We start from the raw sequence: 15,041 nt of genomic DNA on the forward strand, positions 1-15,041 counted from the left end.
GTGAAATTATTACTTAACAGCTAGAAGTAGTTAGGTATAAGTTAGGTATAGCACAAGATACTGTGCCAGTTTGTTTTTGTTGACGTCTTAAAATGAACATTTGATACTGGAGCATAAGATCTCTTACAAGTGTCTGATATTCTGGCCTTGCTCAGAGCAGATTTCAGTATATGTGCAATTCACTGTTGCATTTGCACACACTAGTGCAGGAGACTTAAGGGTTTAAACCAACTCCTTTCTGACACTTGCTTATACACTGAAGCATGAGATTTGGTTCTCCTTGTTCTATTGTAACCTATGGGGAAAAACAAATCATTTATGCCTTAAAGTTAGTGTATTTAAAAAACAAATCAGCATTTTAAACCAGGAATTTCTGTAGCACTACATTTCACCCACCAACTGTGCGTGATATGAACATCTTCATTTCTAAATATATTACAGCCCCACCACCTATCACTGCTTTTTCTTTTATAAAAATTAAAAAGAGGCAACGATACCTACTATTTGGATGTCTCATTCAACCATTTTTCCAGTTCTAACTAATACTACTTTAAATACATTTTCCTACATGTCAATCGTGTAGATCCAGTGAAGTGTTAGATTAGAAAGATCTCAACACTGTCATCTTGCCAATCATCTAGCAAGTTTTTCCTCATTGTTGTTCTGTGTAGGGCCAGATAATGTCGGCAGAATAGATGGCGCAACCTGTCATTAGAAGCTCTAACAGGAAAAAGCTGTATAGTACAAACCACCTCCTGACCCATTCCCCAAGATCACTTCCCTATCTACTTCTTAGAACAGAAAATCTTTACCATCAATATCCTCATAATCAAAAAATGAGACACACTCACAACTTTGCAATAGCTAGAAACTGAAATGTCCAGTAACTAGAGCCTAATCTTCAGCTTGCTTCATTGGCCATATGCATGATGCAGCCACATGTTCTACCTTGCCAAATAAAAATGCCTTCCATTTATAAAATCAAAAAGCAGCTTGAATAAGATTGAATATATTATCAAAATAATATATTGAAGTATATATTGAATACTGAATATGTTTATAAAAATAAATACTAAGACATTCTGCATGATTTTGGAATGGAGCAGTGCTTGAAAGAAGATAGTAAAATTCAGTGATCTTAGATGCATATTTAGGTCAGATTCATGTGATGTGGAAACTACTCTCACTGCTGTTCCATTTCAACTACTATTTTATTTCACTCGAGGTCAGGTTTTAATGACATCTGTAAACTTGAAAAAAATATTACTTGAGTTATCCATGATGACTTTAAAATCCTTTTTAAAACAGTATCTGACATTCTGAGAGATGAGAAGTCAGCAAGCCTAAGAGAAAATTTTATATCAGTAAAAGGCAGACCAAAAGGGGAGTAAAACGAACATCTATTAAGGTATAAAACTATTTAAAATTCTTCCCATTCTCCTTGTCGGGTTGGTTTGTTTGTTTGGGTTTTTTTTGTTTTAAAAGTTTTTAATATCATTAACTTCCTTCTTCAACTTCTAATTAATTGTTACATATTTCAAACAATGTTGGTCCACTAAAAATCCAGACTCTTCTTCTAAGTAACTTCTAGGTTCTTTATCCTAGGAACTGCTATTTTTGTCACTCATGGCTTCACCCTGAAATTATTTATGCACTAGGGTAAGTCTGACCTTGTGATCTGTGCTATTCTTGTGCTATTCCTGCAATATTCCACTATCCATATAATATTTTCCAAACAGTTTACAATAGTTTTGCTTTTTATACATAACATTTTGGCAGAATCTGATTAAGACCAAAGAATTCTAAAACTAGTATGGGTTTCAGCACAAGAACTTGTGTAAACTTGTGGGTACTTTTCTGCAGACTCCTTGTGATTTATACCTGGATCTAACAAAAAATCCACAATTATTTGTTTATTATTTAAGTAGGGAAGCCCTTTTACAAACTAAATCAGCATCTGTATGGCATCATCATCTCTGCTTTGCTATCTAAAGTCTCCTAATCTCTTCTTAATGTATAACTTTAACACACAGTTTTCAACTTTCAGCATTTCTGTCTACACTTCCAATATTTTATTTGTTTCACTATTTCCCAGAAATGACATGAACTTGGAAATTATTTAGAGTTTAACTACAAATTCCTTATCTGACACTATACATACATACAAAACAGAGAATTACACAATACAAATAAATGCTACTAGCAAGAATTAGAATATCTAGGATTATTATCATCAAATACAGTATGCTTATGTTTCTATACATAAACTTGTATTGTACTTGTATTCCTGTACTTACACGTGTACACAAACTTGCACACACATATTTATACAAATGAGATATGAATTTCAGTATCCTTCAGCAGCACGACCTTCAAGACTGTGTTGCTCATATTGCACACATAGTCACTCAAAGTTTTTTACCAGCTAAATCTTGCTCATCTTGCTTTGTAATCAACAGTCATTTGATTCAAATCATCTACAGGAGAAAGTCAGCAGAATTTGGCTTTGCAGACTACTATTCATTTAAACAAGTAAGATGCAGATAACATGTCCAAGTCCTTATGTAAGAAGATAATGGCTTTTATTACGTTTAAAAATACCAAATATGATTGAAAATTTAAAATTAATAAATTTCCCAATTATACTCAGAGTAAGAAATGCTTTTAATTTCCCAATATAATGTTCAAACAACATTTTTCAATGTTCATTATTCAATACATAGAATGGTAGGGGTTGGAAGGGACCTTTAGAGATCATCTAGTTCACATCTAGCAGGTTCACATAGATCAGGTCACATAGGAACATGTCCAGGTGGGTCTTGAAGACCTTCAAGGAAGGAGACTCCACACCCTCCCTGGGCAGCCTGTGCCACTGTCCGAAATTTTTCAGTCATAAAAATACATATTTTATTTTCTAAGCTGTTGGCTGTTAGCTCTTTATTAAGAAAAAAATGAAGGTAAAGCACTAAAAGAGCAAGCATACAATCTGCAGGAGTCTACTCTACTACATGATTGAAAATATGCATGGCAAAGTCTCCTGGCAACACTTTGTGTGAAGATGCAGTAAACAAATATGTTACATGCATAGTAACCAAAGGCTAGAGCCTTCATTTCTCATCCAAAAATATTTTGAATGGTTCTATGTACTGTTGATGAGATGTTGCACTCATTTCAGAAGCAAACTATCCATGTAAGATTGTATTTACTGGACTTATTTAACCAAAGAATAAAAGTCAATTAAATACTTCAGATTAAAAGTAACACGCAAAAAAGAATAACAATCTTCCTCTGATTTTAGAAAGATAATGACCTCGAAGTTAATATAAGTTTTAATCAGATATCTTAATGTAATTCTGCAGTATCTGTTTACTTAATAGAGTAAATCTGATAGATGCAAGGGCTGTGAGGCCTTTTCAGAAACTATTTGCCAAACCTGTCTGTTCTGCATTAATTGTGCTGAATACAGTATAAATTTTTTAACAGTTGTGATAAGTTTATCATTTAAACTCTGCTCACCAATGAGCCAGGCACTGCCTGTGACACTACTATTCAGGACTTGGGTGTGGGGTTTTTTTCCCCACTGGGACAGATGCCTCAGGAATCCTTGCAATCTGGCTGTGAACATCTTAAACCACACTCTTTATGCCAAATGATTGCTTTAATTTTTGAATTTTGAGTTTTGAACATTGTTCATAAGAGGATTTTGACCACACTCACTGACTACAGAACGCTAAGTCTGAACACTTCCTCAAGTTCTGTGCGTTCTTCATAGTAAAAAAACAGGGATTAAATTACAAGTCTAACATTGACACAAACAGTGAGAACAGGGCAGATCAATTTACCACAGTCTCCTATTTAACCTATGTTATGCACAAATTAAAATTATCTCCAACAGCCATTTGAGGGATTAATTACTTACTACTTGTTACTTTCTGCATACTATAAACACATATTATTAGTGCAATATAACTTTTGTAGATTGTTACTGAAGAAAATGTGTTTTGCCTTTTTACTATGCACTTGTGCTAGAAAAAAAGTAGTTCTCTGAGTCTAATAAGTTAAAAGAAGCAAAGACACATCTGTTCCTTAAAAATTCCTCCCAAATGCTTAGCTGTCCACCTGTAACAACAGAGACGAGATTTCCCTAGATATTCTGTTACACACTGTGCTTTCTTTCTCTACTTTGAGAAAGTACACACCCAACTTCTCACTGATCAGCAAACAATAGGAGTAAAATCCATCGCATCTTATTAAAGAAGGCAGTATGATTTCAAAATCAAAAAAACTTCTGCCATGCAGATCACCTTTTTCAGTGCAATCACCATTTGAATTCTTTTTTTTTATTGTTTAAACTTCTTTACATGTTCTTTCCTGAGCTTCATTTATCAAATACAGATGTAGATAGCCTATGGAGCTAGACAGACCTTTGATCAGACTCTATGTAACCACTTGTGTGTTATCTTATTTTCTAACCTACTTTTTTGCCCCCCCCCCCCCCCCCGACTGCCATGTATCAGAAGTAATTTTCATTGTACCAATTTGGTCCTGTAGCTCAGATCTAAGTATACCGACACAGTTTTATGACCACAATAACATTCTCGACTAGTTTTGGTGCATTACGAGGAGGAGCCATATCCATATAACGTACACATGGTCCACATTAGAAAATCTACCACAATCCTCAGGTAACTATTTTCAGTTTCCATATTGAGGACCAAAATTTGTTATCTCCTTGATAATAATTTTTCTATACTTCATTGCAGATGGAAACGAACTGAGAAGGTGAAGAAGATATAAAGAGTGAAAAACAGTTGCCAGTTTTCCCTTCTTGTGAGAGAACGTTTATACTTTTGGACTGGAATAATTCTAGAAATTGATGTTTCTCCATCAGAATTGTCATGCATCTTTTTTTGTTCTGGTTTGGAGACAACCAAACATAGTCTCATCTTGCTCCTGTTGCATGCAATTCTACCAAGAAATGGTAGCTCTATAGTTAGCTTCATATGCTGCTACTGCTACGCCACTCTAAATTTTCCTCCTCTATGCCCATGTAAGCTTAAACTACATACTAGTATCTTTCATTACCAAAATGTTGGAATATTTATAAAAATGGTATGTTACTCAAATGTTCAATGTTGCAAAATTGTGTGATTTATCCAGGCTACTTCTCTCACATATTTTAATGTTTATCACTGGCAGAAAAAAAATTTTAAAGCTTTCTATAACCTAAACGACTGTAAATTCTGAAACATGGTAAATGTTTTGATAAATGTCCACCACTTAAAATATATGCCAGGAATTATCTAATGATGCCTCTCCCTTTCTTGTGGTTATTCTCGCTCCAAATGATGAACTATCATATTAAAAGAACCAGCCTTATGAATACTAGGAACTCAGTCAACATTACTGTACTTCAAGTAACTATATTGGCTACAGATAATCTATTAACATTCAAAGCCTACCAACCAGTGGTTTCTTAGCTTCTAGTGGTTCTACCTCATAAGACAAGGAAACCTTTTGAGGGCTATTATACTATCTAAAGATGAGGTTCTCAGACCTCACAGTAGTTATAGCCCTTTTATACCATTTTATGTTCTTCTTCGTTAATTGCAACAACTATTTATTACTTCAAAAATTGTGGTAAAAAATGGGAAAGAGTATAGGATCGGTGATGGTGCTTCACAGGAGGATAGCTGGACAGAATAGTTAAATCTCAGTGATGTTTAGACTTAAGTAAATATCAAAACCTGCCTGGATGAGTTCCTGTGTGACGTACTCTAGGTGGTTTCACTCTGGCAGGGCCATTGGACTAGATGATCTTCCAAGGTCCCTTCCAACCCTTAAGATTCTGTGATATAACAATAGCAACACACAGGACACAGCAACTTGCAACTAGTGAATTTTGCCTTTCTTTAGGTTTCATGTTAACATAAGAAATAGAAGATGCTTTTGTGCTGTGATATTCCAAAATATCACATCATGGGTATTCATCACTTTTTCATCTATTCTGTGAGGTTTTTGGCCAGAGCTCTCTTAGCTATGGAATCCTTATGCTGCCTCACGAGAACTCTATCAGAATATTTTTCTTTCACCTACTGAGATGAGTTTCTAGGTTGCCAAGCAAATATGATGGTTTAAAATAGTCAATATAAAAACTGTTCTAAAGTGATTTTTTTTCTGCTGAGTAGTCTTCTAAATGTCACTTCATAAAGCAAAAATAGCCTCATTTGAAATATGGAAATAGTAATGCTCAGGCTAAATATATGAAGAAAAGGCAGGACCTCTTCCTCATTCTGCCAACTCACACACCTTTGGCATAGATTTCTTCTCTCTATTTATCTATCTCAGTCAGGCATTTAGAGTTCGATGAACCTTTAAAGCATTCAGAGCACTAAGTATCATATTCAACATAAAATAATGGTGAACAAGTATAACCCTCAAGACTGAAAGCTCTACTAAGATTTAAGTTATTTGGTTGTTCTGTCATTTGTGCAGCCTGATTTGTACCAAAGCTTCAAACATAGAAAGCTAGAGAGGAATAAGGACAGTAGGTAAATGAGTAGCCCTCAGCATAGCCTAAGGAAACAAAGAGTGAAGAAGTCCAACAAACTATCTGATAACATGGCCTTTGGCACATTAGAATTTGAAAACCTAAGAGGTTCTTTTCAAGTAACGCCCCTCTCCAAATCTGGAAAAAGTACATTTTCTTTCCTTGGTTTCAAGCAGCTCTATTTGCTCACTACAGGCACTAATACAAATGTCTGTGACAATGAGAACTGGATAAAATGCGCTTGAGAGCAACACATTTAATAAATTGGTCTAGTTAAAATCCTAATCCAAATGGACATCTTAAAACAGTCTTCCCCTCACTCTTGCCTCAGAGAGCCTTACAAAGGTATTTGTCATTTCGCTCTTTTTCCAGCCTACTCAGACATATTCTGTTCTGCCCAAACTCACACTTAGGCAGGTCCGTTTTGTGCCTATGTAACCTGTTTCAGCCTAAATAACCAAGCTCTTGCTTCTACGAGACCCATATTAGAGTAATACAGCAGCCTGCTAGTTCTGTACATTCAGTTCATCTTGCTCAGGCCTGCCTACTCCTTCAAAGCAATCTAATTTCTGTGGTTTATCTTCAAGAAAGTATCAGTTGTACATAGTATTAAACATAGCACTTACTGTCAGGGAGGCACTCCCAACAGGAAGTAGAAGCAGGCACATATTTATCCTTACAGTCTTCTCGAGGCTTCCTAGCTCAGTTTGCAAAAAAACCAGGCAATGCACAGGCTCTTCACTCAGAGTGTATTCAGTGCAGTTCTCTTTTCTTTCTCTCATTAGCCAGAAATAGCACTGATCTGATTTTGCATCAAGATGCCCCAATCCAAGGTAGCATAAACAAGACACGAGTCCATGCAGTGTTCACAGGCAGTTCCGAGCCGCTCAGAGCCCTGCTCCTTAGGGGCATCAACAGAAGGGCTTCCAGCTTCAAACTGCAAACAAATGTTTGTTGTTGTGAGACAGATCACTTGACTTTTTTAAGATCCCTGAGCATTCACTGCTTAAAATATACATCTGGAAATCTGATCCCCTATTCAAACTAGCCTGCTACCAATAGTAAACTTGTGTGTTGCTTATTCAAAGCCCGTAAGGGACTGTCATGCCAGGTTATGAACTCTCTATAACAAAAGAGACTAAACCAAATCTTTTATTTCTGCCTAAGTCAAGCTGCTACTCACATGAACTTCTCAACTCCGTCTTTAAACTCCAGGCAAAGTGCACAACATCGTGTTGTGCACTAAGGAAGGAAAGATTATGAGAATTAAAGGTCAAAATGTGTTCCCAGCTACAGCAACATAACATCAGAAGGTCCTTGTATTTGTAAGAGTTACTTCGGTTTCACACTGAAGAATACAGAGTGGACTTGAGTCTATTTTTATTAAAAAGTATATTTTTAAACATTCTTTGATTTAAATCATCAGAGGAAAGACTATGCTAAGACTATTTTATGAACAGGCTGCTTGGTCCCGCACTTTTAGAAGCTTGAAGGAACGTGATACTGTAAAAACTAATACATTGAGGCTATGCAAAATCTCAGCAGTTTTCACAACAGCCTTAAAATATTTCATGTGAAGATGATGAAATTCCACTTTTAATTAGAAAATCAAGAATTTTATGCATCTGATCTATACAGAAATTTTGTGCAAAGGCTTTCTCAGATTGCTTTAACAGTGTACCAGAAGTAAATTCCAAAATAATTTTAAAAAATAAATTAAAAAAAAGACTGGACTTCAAGATCAGAAAAGTGCTCAGATTTCTTGGGGTTTTTGCATTAATAAGATTTTTAAAGTAACATGATTACAGTTTTTGCAGTTCCTTGTGGAATTCATAATCTAGATACTTAACCTAAGGAAACAACCCATGACTTTACATAGAACCAGACCCCTCGTTGTGTATATTAACCTAACTCACTTCAATTCCTAATGTCTCAAACAAATTAGCAGAAGGATAACCATAAAAAAAACCAACTAATTTCAACAATTTGAATTTTCTTAGACTGGTATGAGTTAATGAGTTATTAAAATATATGTTCAACTGAGACGTTAATGTAGAGATGTTACAACTCAGAATTTACTCACCTGGATTCTGATGTTACAACGTCTAAGTACAAAATAACACAGAATCAGAATTAAAAACGTTCAAAAAAGTAACCAAAACGTAAATGCAAATACTCTCAGAGCATGCTCTCCCTCTTCCAGAGATCTAATCAGTCTTGCAACCCAGGCTCCATTTGGTTTTGGGTATTGCTGTATAAACCGAACAGCCAGCACAGTTTCAGCTTGCTCTCTTGTGGCCAGCGTCAGAGCTACAATTGTCCTGGTACTATTAGTTCCAAGGACTTTCACAAGTGAATCTTCTAAAGCATGACCAGTTTTCACAGATTACCAGTCACTTGCAGCTGAACCTAGTAAACGAGTCATGTTTGAACCCACAGCCAACTTACCATGCCTTAATGTTACCAAGCTTCAGTTTAGATACCCAACTGAGTATATGCAGATTTCTAGTCCACAGAAAAATGCTTTCTAGCAAAGCCATATCAGTAGGCATTATCAAAGGCATTATCAATACTACCCTGTACCTTTCACATCTGAAAAAAATCACCTGACACAAATATACTGCCAACATCTCAAAAAGAGGTCTTCAAAACTGACAGCGGTTTTCAGGATGACAGCTAAGATTTTCAACATGCTTTCAACAGTCTGTCAGAGCTTGAGCTTGGTTATTTGAGGGTGCTGTTTTGGTCACATGTTTGCTAACATCTGATGGTACTTTCAAGTATTTTCTGGCATGGGTAGCTACAGCTCATTTTGTAACAGTTTACCTTGGTTGTTGGATAATTTGTGTAATTTTGTATATTTTTAAAGACACTATATGCTAAAAAGTGAAGATTTTAAAAGAGTCTGAAATCTTCCTTGATTAAACCAACTTTATTAAAATTGTGTCAGGCAAATGTCCACAAAATACTTTTATTCTAGAAATAGTTCAGAGCTGGCACAAGAAAAGTGTACAGTCACACACACATTGACCAGAGATGCATGACTGCACTACATTGCCCACTTAAGTCAGCCAGATCAGTCCTTGAGTCACCTCACCACCTCTCATGAAGAACAGTGCAAGCACATTGCAAATAGTAGAATTACAGTAGCCCTAAAATGAGATTGAATCAAGATGTCACAGCTCTGCAGAAGTAGATAAAACGTGTTGACCTTTTTGATTGTGGTGTTTTAAATATAGCTGCTTTTACTGTGGGTATGAACATGGGGAATTTCAGGACTAATTGTGTTGCAGGTACCCTTTCATTTTAAAAAGTACCTATCAAAAGCACGTTCTGTATTGGTAGAAGGTTTAGCAATTTGTAGCAAGATCAGAAGCTGAAAATATTTCTCGTTCACTATTATGCCTTAAGACCATTATCTTATTATCTCTTACAAATCAATAAAAGAATCTCAGGAACAGGGTGGTGAATTTTTGATGATTAAACATTAACTGTATTTATTACTGAACATGAAAAGAATAATCAGTACAGACATTATACTTTGACTACTGTGCTACTTGATCATCAACCTTTGTAACATATCAATAGCAAGTTAAAAAGTCGGCAGCAGAGGGCTGGGAGGTTCTCAGAGTAAACAAAGCACTCCACAGAGCAAGAGTGACTAACTACAAAGCATGAACTCAGAAAGCACATGAAAGCTGTTGAATGTGATCAAGGTATATGTATTTCTTCTAGAATGTGAAGGAGAAGCTCCAGAACATCTTCAGCCTCTAGGCAACAGTTCAGTTAATGTGCTTTGGGACTGCAGAAGTCCCAAAAGTCACATAAGCACTGGGATAAACACAGCTACCTGTTTCACGCCACAATCCTACAAACTGTAATATTGATGCAAGAATGGAGGCAGAAGTTACTGAAGGTGGAAGGAAGAGCAAGACTGACCTTTCATGAAATTCTAACCTCAGTTTATCTTTCTTCAAAGGAAAATAAGCATAATATTTGCATGTTAAATATTTTTATAGCCAAAATGTCTCTTTTCATGCTTCTACCAGAGGCCAAAAACCTCATTCTCCCTATAGCACTGCCAAAACATCCAACTGACATCACAGACTTTGCAACCAAGCTCAGGGATACCACCAAAACAAGGTGTAATCTTGCTCACTAGTGCCAAATATTATAAAAATATTTAATACATATGATTATGTGACCCAAGAATCACAAGGTAGCAAACATCAGCATTTCTATCTTACTTATTAAAACGGCAAAAGTTTCAAACAATTCATTAAGATTTGCATAATATTTGCAGTGCAGTCAGCAGCACTGGGACTTGTAGGATTTTATGAGATTTTTGTTTCAACTAAGCTACTGGTAGCAGTCTGTAAGTTTGGAATGAGTCTTGAGTATTTATGATAATTACATTACAATATTTAAAAAGAAGAAAAGGGATAAGACAAAAAACTGTAATGTTCCTGCGTCTACCACCTAGACAAAGTCTTCCCCAAACTCTCCACTGGTACCCACTAATATCCATTAACAAATATAGGATCTATTTTCCATGAAAATCATCAGGCTTCTAATTTCCTGAGATACACAGTTCATTTACCAGTTAATTCAGTGATCAAAGTATGTAATTCCTTCTATAAGTAAATCAAACTCTATTTTTTTTTTCTTTGTTTCTCACTGGGAGTGGTCAAGGACACTTTCAAAATCTTTGTGTTACCTGCTTTTACCACTTCTTATCCAAAACTTATTTATGATAGCAAATCATGGCAATATTATGTTCTAGATCTACCATCATCCTGCCATTTACACAGCTTCTTCCCTGACATATTTATAAGGAAGACAGATGGATTACTGCAGTATAGGTACAGTAGAAGCGACAGAGAAATACTTGGACCCTTCTACCAAAGAGGTAAATCTACCATTTTAATACCTGTAAATATTATGTATTTCCTATCTCCTCGGGAATACCTTTAAGCAAACTGCTCAGAGCTACTTCAGAGCAAGCTGCCGGGTCCCGGTCCATGGTCAGCTAAACAGTTTTAACGTAACACATCTCCTTTTCTTTTTCATTTTATTTTTTCCCTTCACACTCTGCAAGACACAGTTTCCAACCCTCATCCAAAACATCTTTTTCACCTCGGCCTTGCCAACGCCCTCATGGGCATGACGACGGTTCGCCACGGGGTATGGTTCCCGCGCGGACAGGGGGCCGGTGTCGGAAGGCGCGGATCGCCGACACCCGTCAGCCCTAGCAGCGGCCACCACAGACACAACGGCCCCAAGTCCCGCCTAGCGGTCCGCGCGTGCTCAGTGACGGCGGTGCGTCGCATGGCCCTACCGCACGCATGCGCGCACTGCGACGGGCTGCCTGTGCGCGCTCGCTCGTGGCCGCGCGAGGGGATGCGCGCGGAGCCGCGGACGTTTCCGCTGCTGTTGCCGGTGGCGGCGTTGTGCGCCCGCGACCCGGCGGGGCGCGCTCCACTGGAGCGCCAGAAGAGGCATGTCGGGCAGCGCGTTGCGGCAGGAGGAGGGGGAGAGCGAGAGCGTGAAGCTGCGCCGCAAGGAGGAGCTGAGCCGGAGGGTAAGAAAGCTGAGGCGGCGTGCTGCCGGCCGGAGGAGCGGGCGGAGGGCGCCGTGGGCCCGCACTCTCCCGGCTTCCCTCTACGCGCATCCCGCCGCGCGCCCCCGCGTTGAGACACGTCTAGGGCCGTACTGCCCAGCGGTGGCGAGGCGGCGGTCTCGCCAAGCTTCTGGTATGATCAGTGAGGAGGGGGCTCGTGTGATAAAATTGAGGATTCGGTGTAGGCCTCGGAGGGCAACATCGTGTAGCGAGTTCTTGGCGGCGTTACTGTTCGCGCTCTTGTTAAATTGGGATTTTTTCTGTTCTTGCTGCTGCAAGTTAAGCTGGAGATGACAGGTGAATTGCAGCTTCTTTGTAATAGCTGCTTCAGCGGTGTCTGGACAAAAAGTCCCAAACGATTTGTTACAGAAACAGACTCTCATAGATCTGTGCTATTTTCTGTGCTGCCAGGAGTGTTACTTAGCATGAAATTCGTCAGGTCCTATCGAACTGCTTTCCCTAATGATTTCCTTTCCATATTGCCATACTGAATAAAGTTAGTGGTGTTTTTGCCTATAGCCTGGGAAGCTATTAAGCTAGGATGTAACAGTATTGCGAGGTATAACATTGTAAATATAATACATTGATATAGCTACTGGAAAAGTTGGAGTTTTTTTTTGTATGCTGCATTCAGTTTGGGCAGCCTAGCTCCATGTCAACTTTCTACTTATGCGCCAATTCCAGGAGATGCAAAGGAAGAAGAAAGAAAAACATATTGGTTGTTCCTAGCAAAAAAGTATTAAGTGCTCACTGACCAGATTTTGTTGTATCTTTTGGCTTTTATGACAATGTTCCTGACTATGCATTAGCATTGACAACTGTCATTGTAAAAGAAAATAAGAATACCTACTACTTCTGCCAGTGCAGTTGAACATAGTAAATCCTACTAAAGAAGTTTGTGAAGGAAGAACTCCAGAGCAATAGAAAGGCTTCCATTATGCTTACAATTTTTTGGGTTTTCATTTTCAGTCTGGAGAACACCTGTGATTGTAAAGTGTATTGTGGAAATTAGGATAAATTTTGTTTTCTAAAGTTTTTTGATGTTTTATTAGTTGTGTGCATGTTTCCTTCTTGGGGGGAGAGAGTGATCTCTGATTTTAAATAGCTAGAGGTTCTCTAGCTTCACAGTAGTGATTGCTTTTGAGGGTAGGAAAAATACCAGTCCATGCAAGGTAACACATTTCTAGAGCAGTTATTTTAAGTATTTCATTTTTACATCTCTTTACACTTTTTCTTCAATGGTCCTTTCAGAGAACAGCAACTATAAATGCATGTAGCTGTCTTAAAATGTCACATGAGTTCACCACCGTGATTGAAATGCAGTGGTTTATTTTAATTAATAAATTGAAGTGTGTCTTTTGCCTTTCAGATTAAAGAGCAGAAGGTTGTAGTTGATGAGCTTTCTAATTTGAAGAAGAACCGGGTAAATATTTACAGATTTGCTTTTGACTAAATCATTGTAGTGTCAGAGAAATAAGCATAGAGGCACAAGGGAAAACAAAATTGGAGCACACTAACTTAATACAGATTTAAATACAGATGTGCTTTGCTGTTCTCAGAATAATTTGTCCTCCAAATTATTTGACTATATACACTTGTGCAGTGTAACACAGTATGTTGTTGCACGTTTCTGCCTTTTTTATCAGTTATTTCATTAAGCTTTTTGATTTCATCAGAAGACTTCATGAAATATTCTTACTTTTCACGTGTATGTGTTTTAAAATAATTGTGATCCTTCTAATATGAGGAAAAGAGAAATGCAGAATAGTCATGGCTTCTGCTGCAGTGTGGTTGCCGGAGTTTGTTGCATTTACTTAATGCTTTGTTGTTTATGTTTTACAGAAAGTTTACAGGCAGCAGCCCAATAGCAACATATTCTTTCTTGTAGACCGAACAGAAACATTGTCTCAATGCAAAAGTAAGTTTGCAGTGTAAAAGTTGATCAAGTAGTTAATATCTTAAAAGCTGTATTTGTAGCTGTTAATGATTTCAAAGTATTTTAAAAGTAAAACCTGGCAGCTATTGATCAAATTCAAAGTAGGCTTCAGATATGTGCTTGTTTTTCTGGATTGGATAAATATGAAAATGGTTCCACTTGACATGTGATTGGTGGTAAAAGAGCAAGTGCTGACAATGTTGGAAGAGGGAGGTTTGCCTTGCAGAGGAGTTGTGATTCCCTTTGTCCTTAAAACAAACAAACAAAGTCTAAAATTGACATGAGATGAATAGGAAGAAAATTACAAGTTAAACTGGAGATTAAACTAGAAAACTTTAGATGCTTAAAGGAATGAAGATAGGAGAATGGATGATACAGAGATTTGATGATTGAAGAAATATTAGAAATATATGGCTTTAGAAGTATAAATTTATTTTCAAGAATGAACAATTACAACTTTAATTTTCATTCCTTTGAGTTAATAACATTGGCATTTAAATTGACGGTTCACTTTTCTTATTATTACAAATGTGTAACTTATACGAATTATATAAGCAGTATTTGGCCATTCTCCTGATTTTTATACTTGTAGTGTGGCTTTCTTTGAGAGAAAAATAAAATCATAATATTTGTATAATTAAAGAGGAATAAGCTGCAGTGAGGTGTAGTATTGATGCAACACGAACATAGCTCTTCAGTTACTTAGCATTTTGTGTTTCTCTCTAATTGAACCAGTGGCTGTAGTTACTAATTTCTTAGATATATTTTTTACTTATCGACTCAAACTCACTCATAAACTTACCTGTTTATGAAACTGCTGCTTTGTGTATATTTCTGTTACACAGATACATTAGATGAATTAAAGAAGGCACATCAGGAGACGGAAAATTCAGAAAAGACTAAAGTCAAGAAATAGTCCATCTGAATTCAAAGTC

At 37.2% G+C, this 15,041-nt stretch overlaps 1 protein-coding gene across 1 annotated transcript; it reads left to right on the forward strand.

The window, feature by feature from the left end:
• The first annotated feature begins 11,922 nt into the window (after window positions 1–11,922).
• ASDURF (ASNSD1 upstream open reading frame) lies at window positions 11,923–15,040 on the forward strand. The gene is made up of 4 exons (XM_062002078.1): window positions 11,923–12,131; window positions 13,540–13,593; window positions 14,013–14,088; window positions 14,952–15,040. Exons 1-4 carry the CDS (start codon window positions 12,051–12,053, stop codon window positions 15,020–15,022), a joined length of 282 nt encoding a protein of 93 aa, XP_061858062.1. The 5' UTR covers window positions 11,923–12,050; the 3' UTR covers window positions 15,023–15,040.
• Window position 15,041: the final 1 nt, after the last annotated feature.

The sequence above is a fragment of the Colius striatus genome, chromosome 9, assembly GCF_028858725.1.
Source record: "Colius striatus isolate bColStr4 chromosome 9, bColStr4.1.hap1, whole genome shotgun sequence".
Taxonomy (NCBI): Eukaryota; Metazoa; Chordata; class Aves; order Coliiformes; family Coliidae; genus Colius; species Colius striatus.

Excerpts from the sequence above, each read along its gene's own strand:
- ASDURF (XM_062002078.1), top strand. The coding sequence starts at position 12,051 with ATGTCGGGCAGCGCGTTGCGGCAGGAGGAGGGGGAGAGCGAGAGCGTG. Across the intron at positions 12,132-13,539 it reads AGGAGGAGCTGAGCCGGAGG|ATTAAAGAGCAGAAGGTTGT; the intron begins GTAAGAAAGCTG and ends TTTGCCTTTCAG. Across the intron at positions 13,594-14,012 it reads CTAATTTGAAGAAGAACCGG|AAAGTTTACAGGCAGCAGCC; the intron begins GTAAATATTTAC and ends TATGTTTTACAG.